Source organism: Falco punctatus, assembly GCF_963210335.1.
Source record: "Falco punctatus genome assembly, chromosome: 3".
Lineage (NCBI taxonomy): Eukaryota > Metazoa > Chordata > Aves > Falconiformes > Falconidae > Falco > Falco punctatus.
The window spans coordinates 80281569-80296903 of record NC_137582.1 but is presented as its reverse complement, the minus strand read 5'-3'; the positions used below and the strand labels follow the sequence as shown (position 1 = coordinate 80296903).

The following is a 15335-nucleotide window of genomic DNA, read 5'->3' as shown; positions in this document are numbered from 1 at the left end:
TTTGCATTATCAATAACTATTATTGCAGATGTGATACTTAAACCATGAGGTTAAAAAGAAACAGTCACCACCCCTCTTATGCCATGCCTCTGCATGGAGGTACTCCACTTTGTGTCAATAACTCAACATTCACTGGAGCTTGATAGTGCCTCACACAGTAGATACAAACTGTGTTCCTCCACACCCCAGAAATTCCCTTCTACCAAGGCACTGAAGGGTTCCTTTTATTCAACCTTCCTCCTTAAAATTCCATCCAGAATCAGAGAAAACATGGGTTTTAAAACTAGTTGTTTCTGAAAAGTTCTGGTTTCATAAACTAGTTTCTGTCATCAACAAAACAATATAACTTGAAAAAAATTACCATTTGTACCTGAAACCTGTCATACATATGGGATATTTTTCTTCTAGCAGAAGTGAAAATAAGTGCACAGGCAGCACATTTGCCAAAGGAATTGGCATCTCTTCTAATGTGTAAACTAGAAAAACTGTATTCAAAAACAGATTCAAAATGCAAGCAAATTCAAAGAAAATTAAATCCTTCACAGGTTATTAGCTACCACCATTACATCTGTAGCTCAAGAATTGCACTTCAACTGCAAGCTGTCGGCATCTAAGAAGCTACTTGGGGCAGGGGCGGGGCGGGGGGGGGGTGCTGCCCATCTTCTTTCTAAGTTTATGTTTTTTGCCGACAACTGCTCAAGAACTTGAAGAACCCTGGAGAGCTAATAGCAAAGACAAGAACGGAAAACAAGAACAATCCCTTAATTAAAAGGCAAAAGACTAATATGTAGGTGACAGATCTTCCCACACAAGAGATGAGAAAGGACTTGCTTTACAGTAACCTATTTCAAGTTCAACTGAGTTACACAGTGTGAGCTGAAAAAGTGGCAAGCGTGGAAAATTTATAGAAGTGATCACACTGAAAGAACAGACTGAAAAGATGATGACTGAAGATCAAACAAGGAAAACAGAAGTTGTTCATATGTAAAGGAGGCTTCAGAAAAATAGAGCACTGTGGTAACTGCTAACACAGAGAGCATCTAAATAGAACCATGTAGCATCTAAATTTAAACTGTATCAGGTCATTTCATGATGACTTATTCTGGCACTTTCCTCAAGTTGCAAACATCTGTATTTCACAGCCATGTTCAATTCAACTGTAATATACCACAAACCAACAGAAACATTTATACCTACTTCATCCAAACTATAGAACCCCACCTATACCTATATTTGAATATGAATATTGAAAATACATTAACATTCATTAAGCTGTGCTGCAGTGAGAATTTTAAAAAGTGTCAGTCTGTAAACAGACAAACTGAGATCTGTATCAGGCAGACATATTTCTTCTAAACTAGAATTTGCATGTGTTTTTTCCCTCCTCAGCCTTATTACTATTGTTTAAGAGAAAAGCAAATAACCTGGCAGAACCGCAATACCTGGTGTTCTATATGCTAGACATGTCTATTTAAAGTGGAACACTAATATACTGATGTAGTGCATAATATTGTGATAATTCATTCAAATTTGGACAGTTACCTTGCCTCATATCAACTATTTCATTAAAAACGCTTTAAAAAAACCCCAACCACAGCACTTGAAAAGGGATTTTGAAAGAAATACACAGTTTATCAAAAGAACAGGTTTTGATTCTGTGCACCTTCCACAGAAATTACGAAATATGTTCAGCAGAAACAGTATCACAATTGCAACAAGGTTAGAATCCACACCATCCGAGAAAATAAGTTGTAATCATGCAAACTGAACACACTTGTCCAGACAATGACCAATTTAAAAATCCAGCGAAATTTGAGGTTTCATCTTACTGCTGATTACAGAGCAGGTGTGTGTTAAGTATCACATTTAAGGAACAACCCATCCGGAGCCATGCTGCTCAGAATACACAACTGTTCCATGAAAAGCATCCCCAGGCTTCATCTGTACCATTTAGAGGTATAAATTGAGCAGTATCTGTGGAGCTTTTGAAATAACTTCAAAGTGAATAGCATGCACTTCCCAAAATGTACATTTGGGAAAATAATTTCCAAAATAGTTCAAAGGAACAAAACCAAAAGAAAACAAAAAAGAAAACAAACGACAACAAAAAAGGAAAGAATATATCAGAGGAATTCTACAAACAAAATGCAAAATTAATGTGTTTCCAGAGAAGTATGGGAGCTGGGAAGTCCTTGGAATGAAGTTATTCTTGTATCAGATTTCTCTTTCACCAACCTGAAGAATTTTTCTTCTAAACTGTAATACAGTTCAGCTTGATTTTAAATGAGAGTTCTGTTTCAAGTAACTCCATGTATATGCCACACAGAGAAGAGAGCCACAAAAACAAAGCAAGAGAATGGTACTGAGCCATCTCCTAATTGAGATTAACTTTCCTTTCTAACCTTGAGCTGAATACGGCTCTTGGAAGATGCAGAGTGAGTCTTCGCTTCTATCTTGTTCCAGACATATCTGCACTTTATGTTAACCTACTTCTAAGACCTGATAGAAAGCATACTCTATTTTGAAATTCAGGTGGTTCTAATCATAAATTAAATCTAAAGCTGAAATGAAGAAGTTAAATGTCTCCTGCTCTCTCAACTACTCAGCTAATAAACAAAATACTCTCTTATTTTAATAAGATGTTGCTGAAATTTTGCGTGGAGAGACCAAACACTGTGACAGACACCACGTATCAATGACTGATAAGCAAATACCAGAGCACAGAAATAAAACCGGAGCATCAACCCAATTTAAGATTCAGGTAAGATCGTCCAGAAAACTATTCTTAGCAAAAGACAGTACTTTGTCTCTGTCCTGATACTCTGCTACTAAGCTGTTTGATGTTTAACACCAATTCTGAACAGTAAAGAATAACTACTACATCAGCAGTATTTATCAGACTGAAGTCCTGATCAAATTTGAGCGTGTCAGACCACTTGTGTCCTGTTGTTCACCAGCAAAATGCAGCAAAGGCATCTATAGTTTAAGAGGCAGAAACCACCAGAGTTGTTTTGGCTGTGGTTTAACCTAACCTCCTTGGATCACAAAGAGAAATCCATTCTAAAATACAGCCTTGTACATCTAGGAAATAAAATGTGTAGGATAATCAATCAAATCGTACTCTATCAAATGACATTCACTTTCCTATTACCTTCTACTTTTATGCTACAAATGCCCATTAAAAAATATCTCAAACAGAAGGAAGGAATCTTCTTTATTTAGGTCAATGCCAAACACACTAATGTGAGTCTCTGAAGTGACAACTGATTGGAAAAGAAAAACAGTAGTGAAAGGGGGTGACCTGAAGTCTCTGACACTTTCACTATCTGCATTTTAAAACAGAAAATAGAGTTGGTTATTATTTTCTCACGCTCCAACACACTTTATGAAAGGATCAGAAACTTTCCGACACAACCAGAAATGTAAACACTAAATAGCAAGCTGCATCAGAAGTAGTACAGGAAGCATGACAAACATATACCCACGAATGCTTACTACTTCTTTTCTTATTTTGCTCATGTGTATTTGGGTCTTATTTTCCATAATTGAGCAAGTTCACCAAAGGAACATCAAGATGACACAAGAAGAAGAAGAGGACTGGGTTTGTTGAGCCTTCAGATGAGAGGGTGAAGGGAGATCTTGTTGCTGTCTGTAAGTACTAACTGGTAGGCTTACAGAGCCAGACTTTTCTTGGTGGTGAAAAGCAAGAGGGCAAGAGGCAATAGACACATGCTAAGACAGGAAATTCCATTTAGGTGCAAGGAAACATTTTTTCACGGGGATTGTCAAGCTCTGGAACAGGGGTACAGAGAGGTTCAGAAACCTCCTCCCTGGAGTTGTTCAAACTTGCCTGGAAGAACCTGCTTGTGTGAGACCTGCACTGAGCAGGGAGTTAGAGCAGTTAAGTTCCAGTGGCCTCTTCCAACATCAATTATTCTGCACATTTTTCTACTAAGATTTTTTTTTAAAGCCTACATTGAACTACTGTAGTTTTGACCTGACCCCTACTTAGTAATTAGTTAAGCTCCTTTTTAATCCTTTGCTGTATGAGCCCTGTTCATCTTCTTCTAACACCACCTCTTTCATGTTTTACCAACCTGGGCTGATTTTGCACCTTCAGTCCTTCTTGAGACACCATTCTATATACTGAGCTATAAATCCACAATTAATATCACTATAGAAGTCTTTCACCGAGAATTGTGTCAGCACAGAAATATTCTCACATTAGTTTTATGCTCCATATAACATACTGTGCACTGAGCTCTGAGTTTGGGGCTACACCTTCAGCTAATTTATTATTTGCTCTAGTATCCTGCTCTGTGTGACAACTTTTGTAACATTTAAGATAACAGCAGAAGCAACAACCGTCCAATCTACTGTTCCACTTATTGGTCATCCATGTGCTGACAACTCCAAACCAAACATCATTTAGCTTCATCATTTTTCTGCAGTGTTATTTCAAATACTACTGACTTCTCAAGCTGCTGACAATAAATGTCTGTATCTGTGTTAATCAGGAAGTCCTCCTCAGTGTCAGTGTGAATGAAGACAGACACAGGATCTCTTTATTTATAGGTTACCCATTGAAAGTATTACCTGTGAGAATCACAAACAAAAAGTTTCCGGCAACTCTTGTGAGTTTTTCCATTTATTTTCTTTCTCTCTAAAGCCACTTTCTTTCTAGCCATTGCCTCTGTCAGACCTGCTAACAGCTTGTGTGGATCTACTACAGATCTATACACATCGTGTGTAAATGGCCAACACTCTGCCTACCCTTTCAGCACATCAGTTAGTGCTCATGCAACAGTACAAATATAGATTAATTGGTGGGTATTTTATAACCTTTTTCAAGGGGGAAGAAGGCTAACAGTTTTTCACGAATACTTTTACATGTTTTACAGCAGAGTTCACAGGGACCAATGATTTCAAAAAAGAAAACAGTTTTTTAATACTTCTATTGCTGCACACACTCCTTAAGGACTCAACTTTGTCCTAAAATCTGCACTACGTATTTCCAAAATCTGGAATAAATTATGCATTATAAGACGGCAATAAACTCTTAAAGAAAAAGACTGTCACTTTGAGTTAACTTTTATAAATACAACTATTTAAATGTTCCAGATTCCAATATAATATCTTTAAATAGCACATCCTTTCTTTTTTTCTTAAACTATCTTTCAAGAAAATTTCATGAGAATCTTCTGCCCTCTTGCTCATATTTATAGGAACTTTCTGTAACAAAGTAAAATTAACAACAAGTTGCTTTGCTTACATACAAATGAACAAACTGAAAGAGGTAATTTTGACTTTTAACTTGGTTCATTTATAATAACCTTAAGTTATACTAATTAACTACAGTAGTTATATTGTCAAACACCCTCTAGTGTATTCATTGCTCTGTGAACTGCTTTCTTGAAATTACAGAATGATTTTTCATTATGATGATGCCCAGGGCAAGGTTTTGCAAATTTTTCTGCAACAGAAAAGCTATTTCCCCAGGGTACTCAAAAACAGATTTTGCAGAATTCATTTTTAATGATGGCAATGAAAATACTGAAGATTTATAGCAGTACAAACAACAGCAGAATTTGTCTGAAATGTCCTTCCTTGACAAAACTGTAGATAAAAAGAGTGAACAGGGAAAATAATTTATTACCTGCACTGGCTCCCACACTTGTTTCAAACTACATGAAACATTTTTTTACTTTAGTATCTTCATCATTAAATATCTATCTCTGAGTATCGTTGTACTTTGTAGCTGTCCAGTTCCCAGCGTCAAACCAATGCAAAAAAGACAAAAAAGCCTGGGCTTTCACCCAAACCTGGAGACTAAAGACAGTTCATCCCCTAAAAAATTCAGATGCTCCTGACATTTCTTGTTTGTGTTCCACAACCCTAAAAACATAACCAGTGCTCACATACAGAAATAAATCAGGGGCCTAGACCTGTCATGCATACAATGGAGAGAAGCACCTTGACAGAACAATGAAGAGAACGTTTTGGTTGCTTAGAGTGCTTAATGTAGATGGCATAAATAACCCCACAGAAACATCTAAGGTTTAATTTTTGACATTTCAGGTTTTAGTCCACAAACTAAAGATTCTGATAATTAAAATGCTCCATCTCAGTGTAATTAATAGCAATGGTAGTGATAATAATCACTTGTGCGAGAGACAAAATATTTATTCTACAGCCATTTTCCATTTGTTCTCTGCTGCTTGTAGCTTTTATGTTCTTCAAAAGGTCACATTAAAACACCACACTTGTAGTACTCTTGGAGTGTCTGCTTTAGGATTGGGTTATTTTTGAGGGAAAAGAAAATAGTTTCTAACCATACTGCAGTTCTGTATCTGTCTATACAAAATGCTGCATGTCTCTTGTTAGCTCCCACGCGGCTTGCATTTGCCAATGAAATACCACCTTTCTTTGGGATCTAACGGCCAGTGAGTTTCATGCCCTGCTCTACTTTCCAGGCCTCTTCTTTCTTTCATTAAGTCCAAATTGCCTCATAAAAACTCCATCACTAAATGTGTAATTTGAGAACTCTGATAAGCACTGCTTTCCCTTAAAATCTTTAACATCACTCTGGCTTTGGGGCTGACTCACACAAGTTGCACTGGTCTCCTGGAAGCAGCTAAGCAAACACTAATTTCTACAAGAAAAGTAGGGGGAAGAATGAAGTACCAGACACTACATGCTGCTGGACACATTCTCAGCCATCAAAGTAAGTACTAGACAAACAGTCAAAATTGGCTAATAGAGCAGACCAAGAATAGTTTTACAGGAATGAAGAATAACTATTGCAAACCCCAAATGTAAAATAAGCGCAGACATTGAATTATCAACAGGCATCTACATAAACTCCCAACCTAGTATTATCACTCTCTACAGTTTCTTGATCACTGCTGATCACACCATTGTTTGCCACAGTTTCACCATAGTATTTAATATATTTTTAAAACTCTTCCAAATTCTTTCTTAAAGCTAAGTCTCCCTCTTTTGGAAAGTTTCACTGAGAAGATGAGGAAAAGGAAGAGCTCCCATGGTGAAGAAAATGATCTCAAAAATGCCTTTCCTATACAATTAGTCCTTGACTGAACTCAGTGACAAGGAGAACCTCTCTCTCTTTTATATAGAAAAGGCTTCCTAAATACCAGATGTTTTGGCTGTCTACACAACTGCAATGTATTTGTGAAGGCAGGATCTCTGAATGTGATGCATCATTCATCTTCTGAGTTTGCTTCTTGCCACGACTTCAGACAGGCATACTGTCTGGATTTTGCTGTTTGGAAGCAGCACCTACTTCCACTGCACCAAAACCCCCCTGTTTTATGAGATGTGATACAACCTAAGACTAGACCAGTGGCACTACATGGAAGAGACGGACCTATACATGTGCTGAGAGTGACCATGGGGAAAACGGACAAAACAGTTGCTAAATCCTTCCTGCCCCAGCAGAGATGGTCCATTCTACATGGCGCTCAGGACTATCTGGTACAACTGCCTAAAATGCACAGGTAAGCATGGCGGAGAAACCCCATCAACTCAAAAAGGCAGGCATTAATATGAGCAACTATCCCACTGGGAACAGAGGGCCTAAGAAACCATGAACTAATCAAAGTCTTACCTTCCTTGTACTGTGCTCTTCTGCTCCACCCCACTCGGCAAAATGACTGTGAAGTCCACTGATCTGTTTATCATGTTCTCCTTCATGCTCACAAGGTTCTGATCAGAAATTACAGCTGTCTCTGCAGGTGACTTATGCTCACTGTGAGTTCTACTTGCTGCAGAAGGTTGATTTGGTGGAGGAGGAGCACGAGCTTTCATTCTTCTCCTTGAGAAATAAAGGCAAGAAAAAAAATTAATTACACTTTGTTTGCAAGAAATTAACACATTAATATGAAAATATGTTCTTTCAGCCATAATCTTAGATTGTTTAAAAAGTTTATCTAATGCAAGCCATTTTTCTTTTATCACAAAACTTTTCAATGGAGTTGCATTTTATTTTTACCTCCTATCTTAAAATTATGCTAGTTTTTTAATGATGCACACTCCTACTGTTTGCTTTCCATGCCCCAGAGGATGAATCAGTTCCATAATTAGGATATGAAATAATCATTATTCTGTTGAGTATGAAGCATGCTCCTATGAAGAGAGAAACAGAAATGCTGGGTCCAGTCCAGACTTGACTCAAGAAAGAGTTGTATTTACATAAATGAATGTTTCCTCCAAGTCAGAATGGCAGGAGTAGAAACAGGGTGAGGTTTCATTCAGCTATGTTTGGGTTCCACAGTATTACTCTACTTGAAATACGGTCTCTTCCTCTGCTCTGAGTAAGTAGTATTAAATCTGGCTCGACATACTTCATAGGGAAACACTATGAAAAGGTCAACCATGAACGATATCACTTCTTACCATGCAACACTATAGAGATTATAGCTCTTTGAAAGCACCCTGAAGAGAACCCATTCTTCAATAGCAGGTTATGCACCATGTGCAGTGTACAGAAAAGCTGCATGAACTTGCACCAAACAAGCAGTGTACTTTACAGAGAGATAAAACCATCACAAACTCAGTTTACTTCATTGGCAAGCTGCCAGACAGATAAGAAACATATGTGCGCTGTTAAACTTCTGAATAGCTGGCCTCATACCAAGCACATGTCTAAGAGGATTCTGATGATTAATATCCCAGTGACCTTTTCTGACTAGATTTATGCCTAGTTTAAGTCACATTTTAGTGTAACAGATGGAAAAGCAGTAAAATATTTACTGAGAAATTATTACCCAGGCTTCATGCCTGCATTTTCAAATCTGCCTGGTTTTAGGCTGCAGGAAGAGAAGAGATGATGATTCTGCACATCGTTTTCACCCTGCGAACAACATTAAAGAGAGACCCAGAAAAGAAAAGTAGAGAAAAAGCACTCTAACCCTTAAAAGTCTGCAAAGCTTAGTGGATGAATCAGCCAAGGCCAAAACTGTGTTCAAAGGCGGGGAATTAAAAACTTAACAGGATTAATACTAAACCAAAATCTTCTTTCATTAGAGACAACCTGTATTCTCACAGATAAAAAGATTATACATACAGTTTGGATGACCAATATAAACTCCTGGCAGAGAAAAAAGTAAAAGCTGCATCACACCACAAAAAAAATTTATACACTTTTTAATCAGAATTTGCATTTGACAAACAATTTCTATGGCATGTCTCAACTTGCAGGAAATCATTACACTGCTCTCTGAAAATGAAATTTCACTGAGACCTCAGCAGGACACTGTAAATTTAACAGTGATGCAGATACTTCCTTTCATTTCTCATGTGCGTAACAAACAGCATTCTCTACAAATATGCAAGGAGAGCTTCTGCCATATTTACTACCATACAGCAATTCCTCTTTCATGGGGAACTTCCCCTGAACATTCACTTTTTATCCTATATACACCCAATGAGTCATGCAGGATCAGTCATTAACTTGCAGCTCCTACACTCCTCTGCATGGAGGTGATAATAAAAAGTTCAAGGCTTTATTGTTTGTCAAAGTACCTTGACTTTCTATATGTCTGAACTAAACTCTTACTTTATTTACTTGTCTATTAAAAAAAATTTAAAAAAATGGGATTAATCTTCTGCTCACATCCCTTTACATTTGGCTACATTGTTATTTGGAAGGAGGTAGTGAGAGACATGCGAGTTTTGCATAAATCTAGATCATACTTATGTAGCTTTACAATCATACAGTGCCACATAGAAGGAGTTCAGATTAATTTACAAATTATGAAGTTCTTGCCCCTTATAACATCAACTGCATAAATATAAATAGCTACAGAGATTCACATCAACTTGTTTCTTAAAACAAGCTTTTCTTTTTTGTCCTTAAAGCTTGTCCTATAATGTGGGGGATAATTCCAATACAGTGCTCCTGACAAAGTACCAAAGAGGGTGGGAAGAAGAGAAGCAGACAAGTGTCCTGAGCCTGGCAGAACTAGTTTTGTTTAATTATGATTTACCTGGACTTGTAAATTCCAGATCTCACTGTGAACCAAGATAGAGGAAATGAAGCAATGTTAACAAAATAAACATGAAACTGAAAGTAGCTAAAACTGGAGAGACTTTAAACTTCAGGGAGAAGTGAGCAACTGAACTCTGAAGCTGATGAAGAAGCTGGAAGCAAATAGGGAGTATGCTACCCATGTTATTTGTTCCCTAGTAATAACATAATGCTGCATCTGGTTTTCTGAAGGAACAAACGAACAAGGTCAGACACCTTAATACCAATTTACAGCTCTGAAATGGGAGCACAATTTTTATTTGGCCGCTTTTTAAGTACTCTCTACAGCCAATTCTGCTGTAATAGACCTTGTACAACACTGCTTGGGGTCAGGAGTGTGTGTCAGGAAATCAGTCATCATACCATCAAAAGCATCAGCTATACATTGATCGATGATGTTCACTTTACCTCCACAAAACACGTAACAATGCGTGTTCTTTTTGGCATTACATGGTCATGGCCTTTTAGATACTACAATCCTTTCTGTAGAAAGGACAGTGCAAGTCTGTTTTTTTCAGAGACATCAGAGAAAGTAAAAGGGAAAACATTCCCACAGTGAGTCTCTCCAACATAGCAACAGTTCAGGTGACCTCAAACGAACTTTTCCACAATAGTGACTATGTTTTCTCTTGAAAACACTGCAACTGCTTTAAATGCCTGATTTTCAACATTTTCCAAATGACAGATCTCAAGCTATTTCAGTGGAAGCGGAGCCCTCTAAAGTTCACATTTGCAGAGCGATACGTGGCACAGATTTGCATTCCCTAGCCAACTTTCTGAAACATCTCAGTAGTAGCTCCACAGACTGAAATCCACATTTCTAGCTGTACCTTGGATCCACACAAGCAGCTGCTTTCTGACAGACTCCAGCAACTGCAGTGAGAAAGTGCCGAGAAACCTGTTAATACTATTGAATGCAAGGAAGAAAACTAAGTCAGCTTTCTCTGACAGAGCTACGATGGTTATAAAGGATAATACAAAAGCACTCCACAATAAAAGCCTTTTTGTTCCCCCACTAAAATAATACACAGTGTGTGATTTAAAAGCCTGTTTTAAGCATGGGTACTTTTCACACTATAAACATAACATACTATAAAAAAGTTGCATACCATTCTTCAGTGTAAGCTAAATTCAAGCTAAATTGAGCTCAACAGCTATTTTTTTTCCCACAAACATCTTTCAGTAAAGCTACCTGTTAAGCCTCCCTGCCTGCCATTGGTCCACAGATGAAGTTACAAGCGGGAACACTTCAAACCCATGATTTGCTCACAGTTACATGAATGCTTCAGTCCAGCCCCTGATAAGGAGATAGAGTCAAAACAAGCAGCTCATTCTAACACACAGATGCATAGTGGCTTTTACTGAGGCCTGAAATAGTTAATCCTACTTTACTGTAAGCTGAAAAAATGTATATAGCCATGAAATAATTAGGCAGAATACATAAATAACCTACCATCACTGTTCTCAGTAACAGCATCAGGCTTCCCAAAATGGGTAAGGAAAAACAAGCAGCCAACTGACGAAGATGAGTGTTTCTGTAGTACAGCACATTGAAGAAATGCAACAGAAACTAAGAACTTCAAGACAAGGTAACACAAGCCCTTTGGACCTAGGCTTTATTAATATATAACCACCAAGCAATAGGATGCAACCTGGACTTTACAATCCATGCTGAATATAACATGATTTCAAACAGAAGTGGTCCTGGGACTTCCACTTTCATGGTAATGCTATGCAGATTGTCTTTCTTCAGAAAAGGTCTAACACCGGGGGGGGGGGGTGGGGGTGGGGGGGGTGGGGCGGGCGCGGGGAGGGTGTGATCCCACACACTTCCAATATGCTCAAAAAATCTGGAATTTTTTCCAGAGGTAACTTAACAGGTACAGGGTAGACTTCATCCTATGGATGTCAGGATGTTAGCAGGAGTTTGGCAAGAGCTGTGTATTATACCAGTTTGTAGAATCTGATTCTTTCTATGCCAATTCCCTCTCTAACCATTTATTTGAAACAAACAAAAAAAAAAAAAACCACGAACAAAACCAAAAAAACCTCAAACCAAACCAAAAACCAATCCTCAACACAGCAGAATTATTGGCAACGTTAATTTTTGATATAGTGATTAACTGGCACAGGACCTCCAACCCAGTCAAGTCAATTTGCAATCTTGTCAATGCACAAGGTTGGAATAGCTGCAGTTTCTCTGTGACACTCATGTACACCCTGTCTCATAATTAGGAGGAATAAATCAACATGAGAGAGCCCAGTGATGAGTCAGTACACAAACACGGTGTCCCCTGGGTGAAAAACAGGAAACACTGAAGCAAATGTTCTCGCCTTTCAGGTGATTGCACTCCTACAGGCTTTTGAGGGGAAATCCATCCATGCTGCTGTTTGAGAAGAAAAAGCAGATGAGTACCTTCACTCACACCCTCTACCAACCTGCACAGCAAAGCTAGAAACCCAGCCCTGAGACACACCTTGTACTCCAAACCATCACGGCACAAACGGCATGGTAGAAGTTGCTCCTGCCTAGTGATCTAGCCTGCGAAGCAGACACCCTTCAGAAAACATTTCTTTTTCACTCTTTGTTGCTCATGGCAAAGCAAAGCAAACCCAGATCACAGGCTGGGGAAAACACACCTACTATACTGAAATTAACAGTATTCCATGCCAAGTTCCCTCCTTCATTCGTAAAATCCTTTCAGCTTCTAGACACAGTAGCTCAGAAAAATGATAACACAACACAAATGTAAAGAAAATACAAACATTAGCACCAAAATAAAGCCACCTCAAAAATTTTGAAAATGCAAACCAAAAGTTATATAAATCCCAGAGATGGAGAACTGAAACTAGGAGAGCACGATAATGCCCATAACTACTAAAGAGGCAGGAATACATCCAGATAGCCCTACATTGTAAACTATAGCTCCATTCCACTTTGCCATCTAGAACACTTAAATAAACCAATTAAACTGAGGTTTTGGTTTACTCTTTAGTTGGAGGGGGGGGATAAAAAAATAAAATAAAATCAAATAACATTCGCAAGTTTACTTAATCTATCATAGGCAAAATATGCTGATTCATTACAAGTATGTGTAACACAGGTAACCTACAACTTTAAATGTCCAATACATAGTAAGTAAATTACAGGTCTAAAATACATTGCTCTTATGGTAACTAAGTTTCCATATGGTTTCCAGTATCGTTTTATAACATTTATAGTATTACAAAAATATTACACTTCCTAAACCAGCTGAAATCTTCAGCAGACACTAAGATCTAATAAAATGGATTACTCTCACGTTGATATGTCTCAGGGAAAAATTAGGGTTCCCTACATTACTTTATCTTTTTAAATTATTTTTTTTTCAACAGCCTTTACCCTGAATTCCCTGAATATTATGGTATACAATTATTTCACACTTTTCTCTTTTCAAACATTTACTTTAATTTCGTATTACTTTTAAAAGATCATTCAATTTCTAAGGTACGATCACACTGACAGACATGAAGAAAATTATTCCCTTGTGGGTATGATAAAGTCACCCAAAATAGACAAGAAAAAATAATTTGTTTTTGGCAAAGAAATGAAAGTTATTTAATTATATTTTCATTTGATTCTACTGATGAGAAACCCTACAGCCTTATGTATTTTAAAAATAAAGTCTTAATGCCAGGAAAAAAAAAAAAAAAAAAGACCAGAAGCAAACAGAATGAGAGTATTTGTAGAAGAGGAAGCAGGGATGGAAGGATGGAAGTACATGACCATGCTTGCCCAAGGGTGGAATTAAAAAAAAATAAACAGAAGTCAAGGTGAGATGATACAATCTAATGAAAGTAGTACCTAACCTTGTATCTCTAATTTCAAATCTTTCACAAACTTAACCAATCAATCATTAAAAAGCATTGTGCTGCAGTTTCCCGGTCTCAAATGTGTAAGTGAATAATCCCATTGTTACAAAATTTGCTACCAGGGACATGTCCCCAGACCTGACCCATTTCATGAGAGGCTGAGATGTGTCCCAACACACTGCAGAGACCTGGCTGCTCTGCTTGTGAAGCACTGTACAGCTGCCAAACAAGAGAAAAACAGCTTCCAACTAGCCGAGACTCAGGCTCCTGCACTGACACTACATAGCTAAACTATCAAGAGCTCATCCTCTGGCTGGAACACCAAATGTTTTGTTAGCCTACGGGTGATACGCTCCAATACACTTTTTTATACATCACTCACACTTCCGATTAAGAGTGCATTACCTTGCAATAAAAGTCTAATTCTCCTTCCAGTCACTGGGGCATTCCCTCAAGATCCAGTACAAAGCAGTTCACGTATCAGTTTCATGATACAGCCATTTTTTAGGGCCAGAAGAAGCCATAAGCACACTAACCTGACCTCCTGTAGTGCACAGGCCATGCAATTCACCCTGCTGCTGCTACTTTAGAGAGCCCTCGCTTAAGAGTAAAAGCAAGGACAGAGCTTCAACTGATCAAGGAATAACACTGCAGCCTACAAATCCTATTACGCTTATTAACTGCAGTCACACTAGAGAGCCTAAAAGATCTACCTGTATCAGTTCCCAAAACACAACAGAACACAAGCCCTGGAGAAAAAAAATGTATAAGGCAGCCAAATCCCAGGATTTGGGTAGATGCCCACTGCAGTTAATGAAAACACTGCTGGAATAAACACTGCAAGGTCTGGCCTAATAGCTGTATCACAGGACTTATGAGATACCACCCACTTGTTCAGTGTGTGGCAAAGACCACCCTATGAGCTGGTGCCATCATGTGCAACTCCATCAGGTTGCACATCAGTAAAGAGGAATGAAATGGGAGAGCAGCTAACATTAAGTAATTATTTGCCTCATCTGCTGAAATGCATGCTAAAGAAAAACAGAAGTCTTTTCTGGTCAAAGGTAATAAAGCACAGATGAGTTACTCCATTTTGGAATGTTAATTTCCTGTGATCTAAACTGCAGTACTACCCCATCTCTGAGCCAGAAATACACCAATAGTTTTAACTCTTTAGCTTGGGAGATGTGATCAAAACAAAACCCCACTAACAATTCATACTGGAGGTTGGGTAACAAGCCTCACCTTCAAAAACATTTGGTCTAGAAAAGCCAAAATAGAAAAATAGCACACTAGGTAGGGATGGTGAAACCTTGTTCTTTTAACAATGACCATCTGCCACAGGAGAAGACTCTGATGAACAAAAACATGGATAAAGGTAATACACAGACTTTAGGTTGCAAATATGTTTAGTCATCAGCATCTGAGCTAAAAA

The 15335-nt window shown here is 38.1% G+C and overlaps 1 protein-coding gene across 2 annotated transcripts in view; it reads right to left on the bottom strand.

Annotated features, from left to right (window-relative positions):
• The window catches only part of COBL (cordon-bleu WH2 repeat protein), a 264865-nt gene that overhangs the window by 152706 nt on the left and 96824 nt on the right, over nucleotides 1-15335 (bottom strand). For both annotated transcript variants that reach the window (XM_080379027.1, XM_080379028.1), the window contains exon 5: nucleotides 7628-7834. In XM_080379027.1, coding sequence (XP_080235153.1) covers nucleotides 7628-7834 — 207 coding nt within the window. The remainder of the gene's footprint in view (nucleotides 1-7627; nucleotides 7835-15335) is intronic.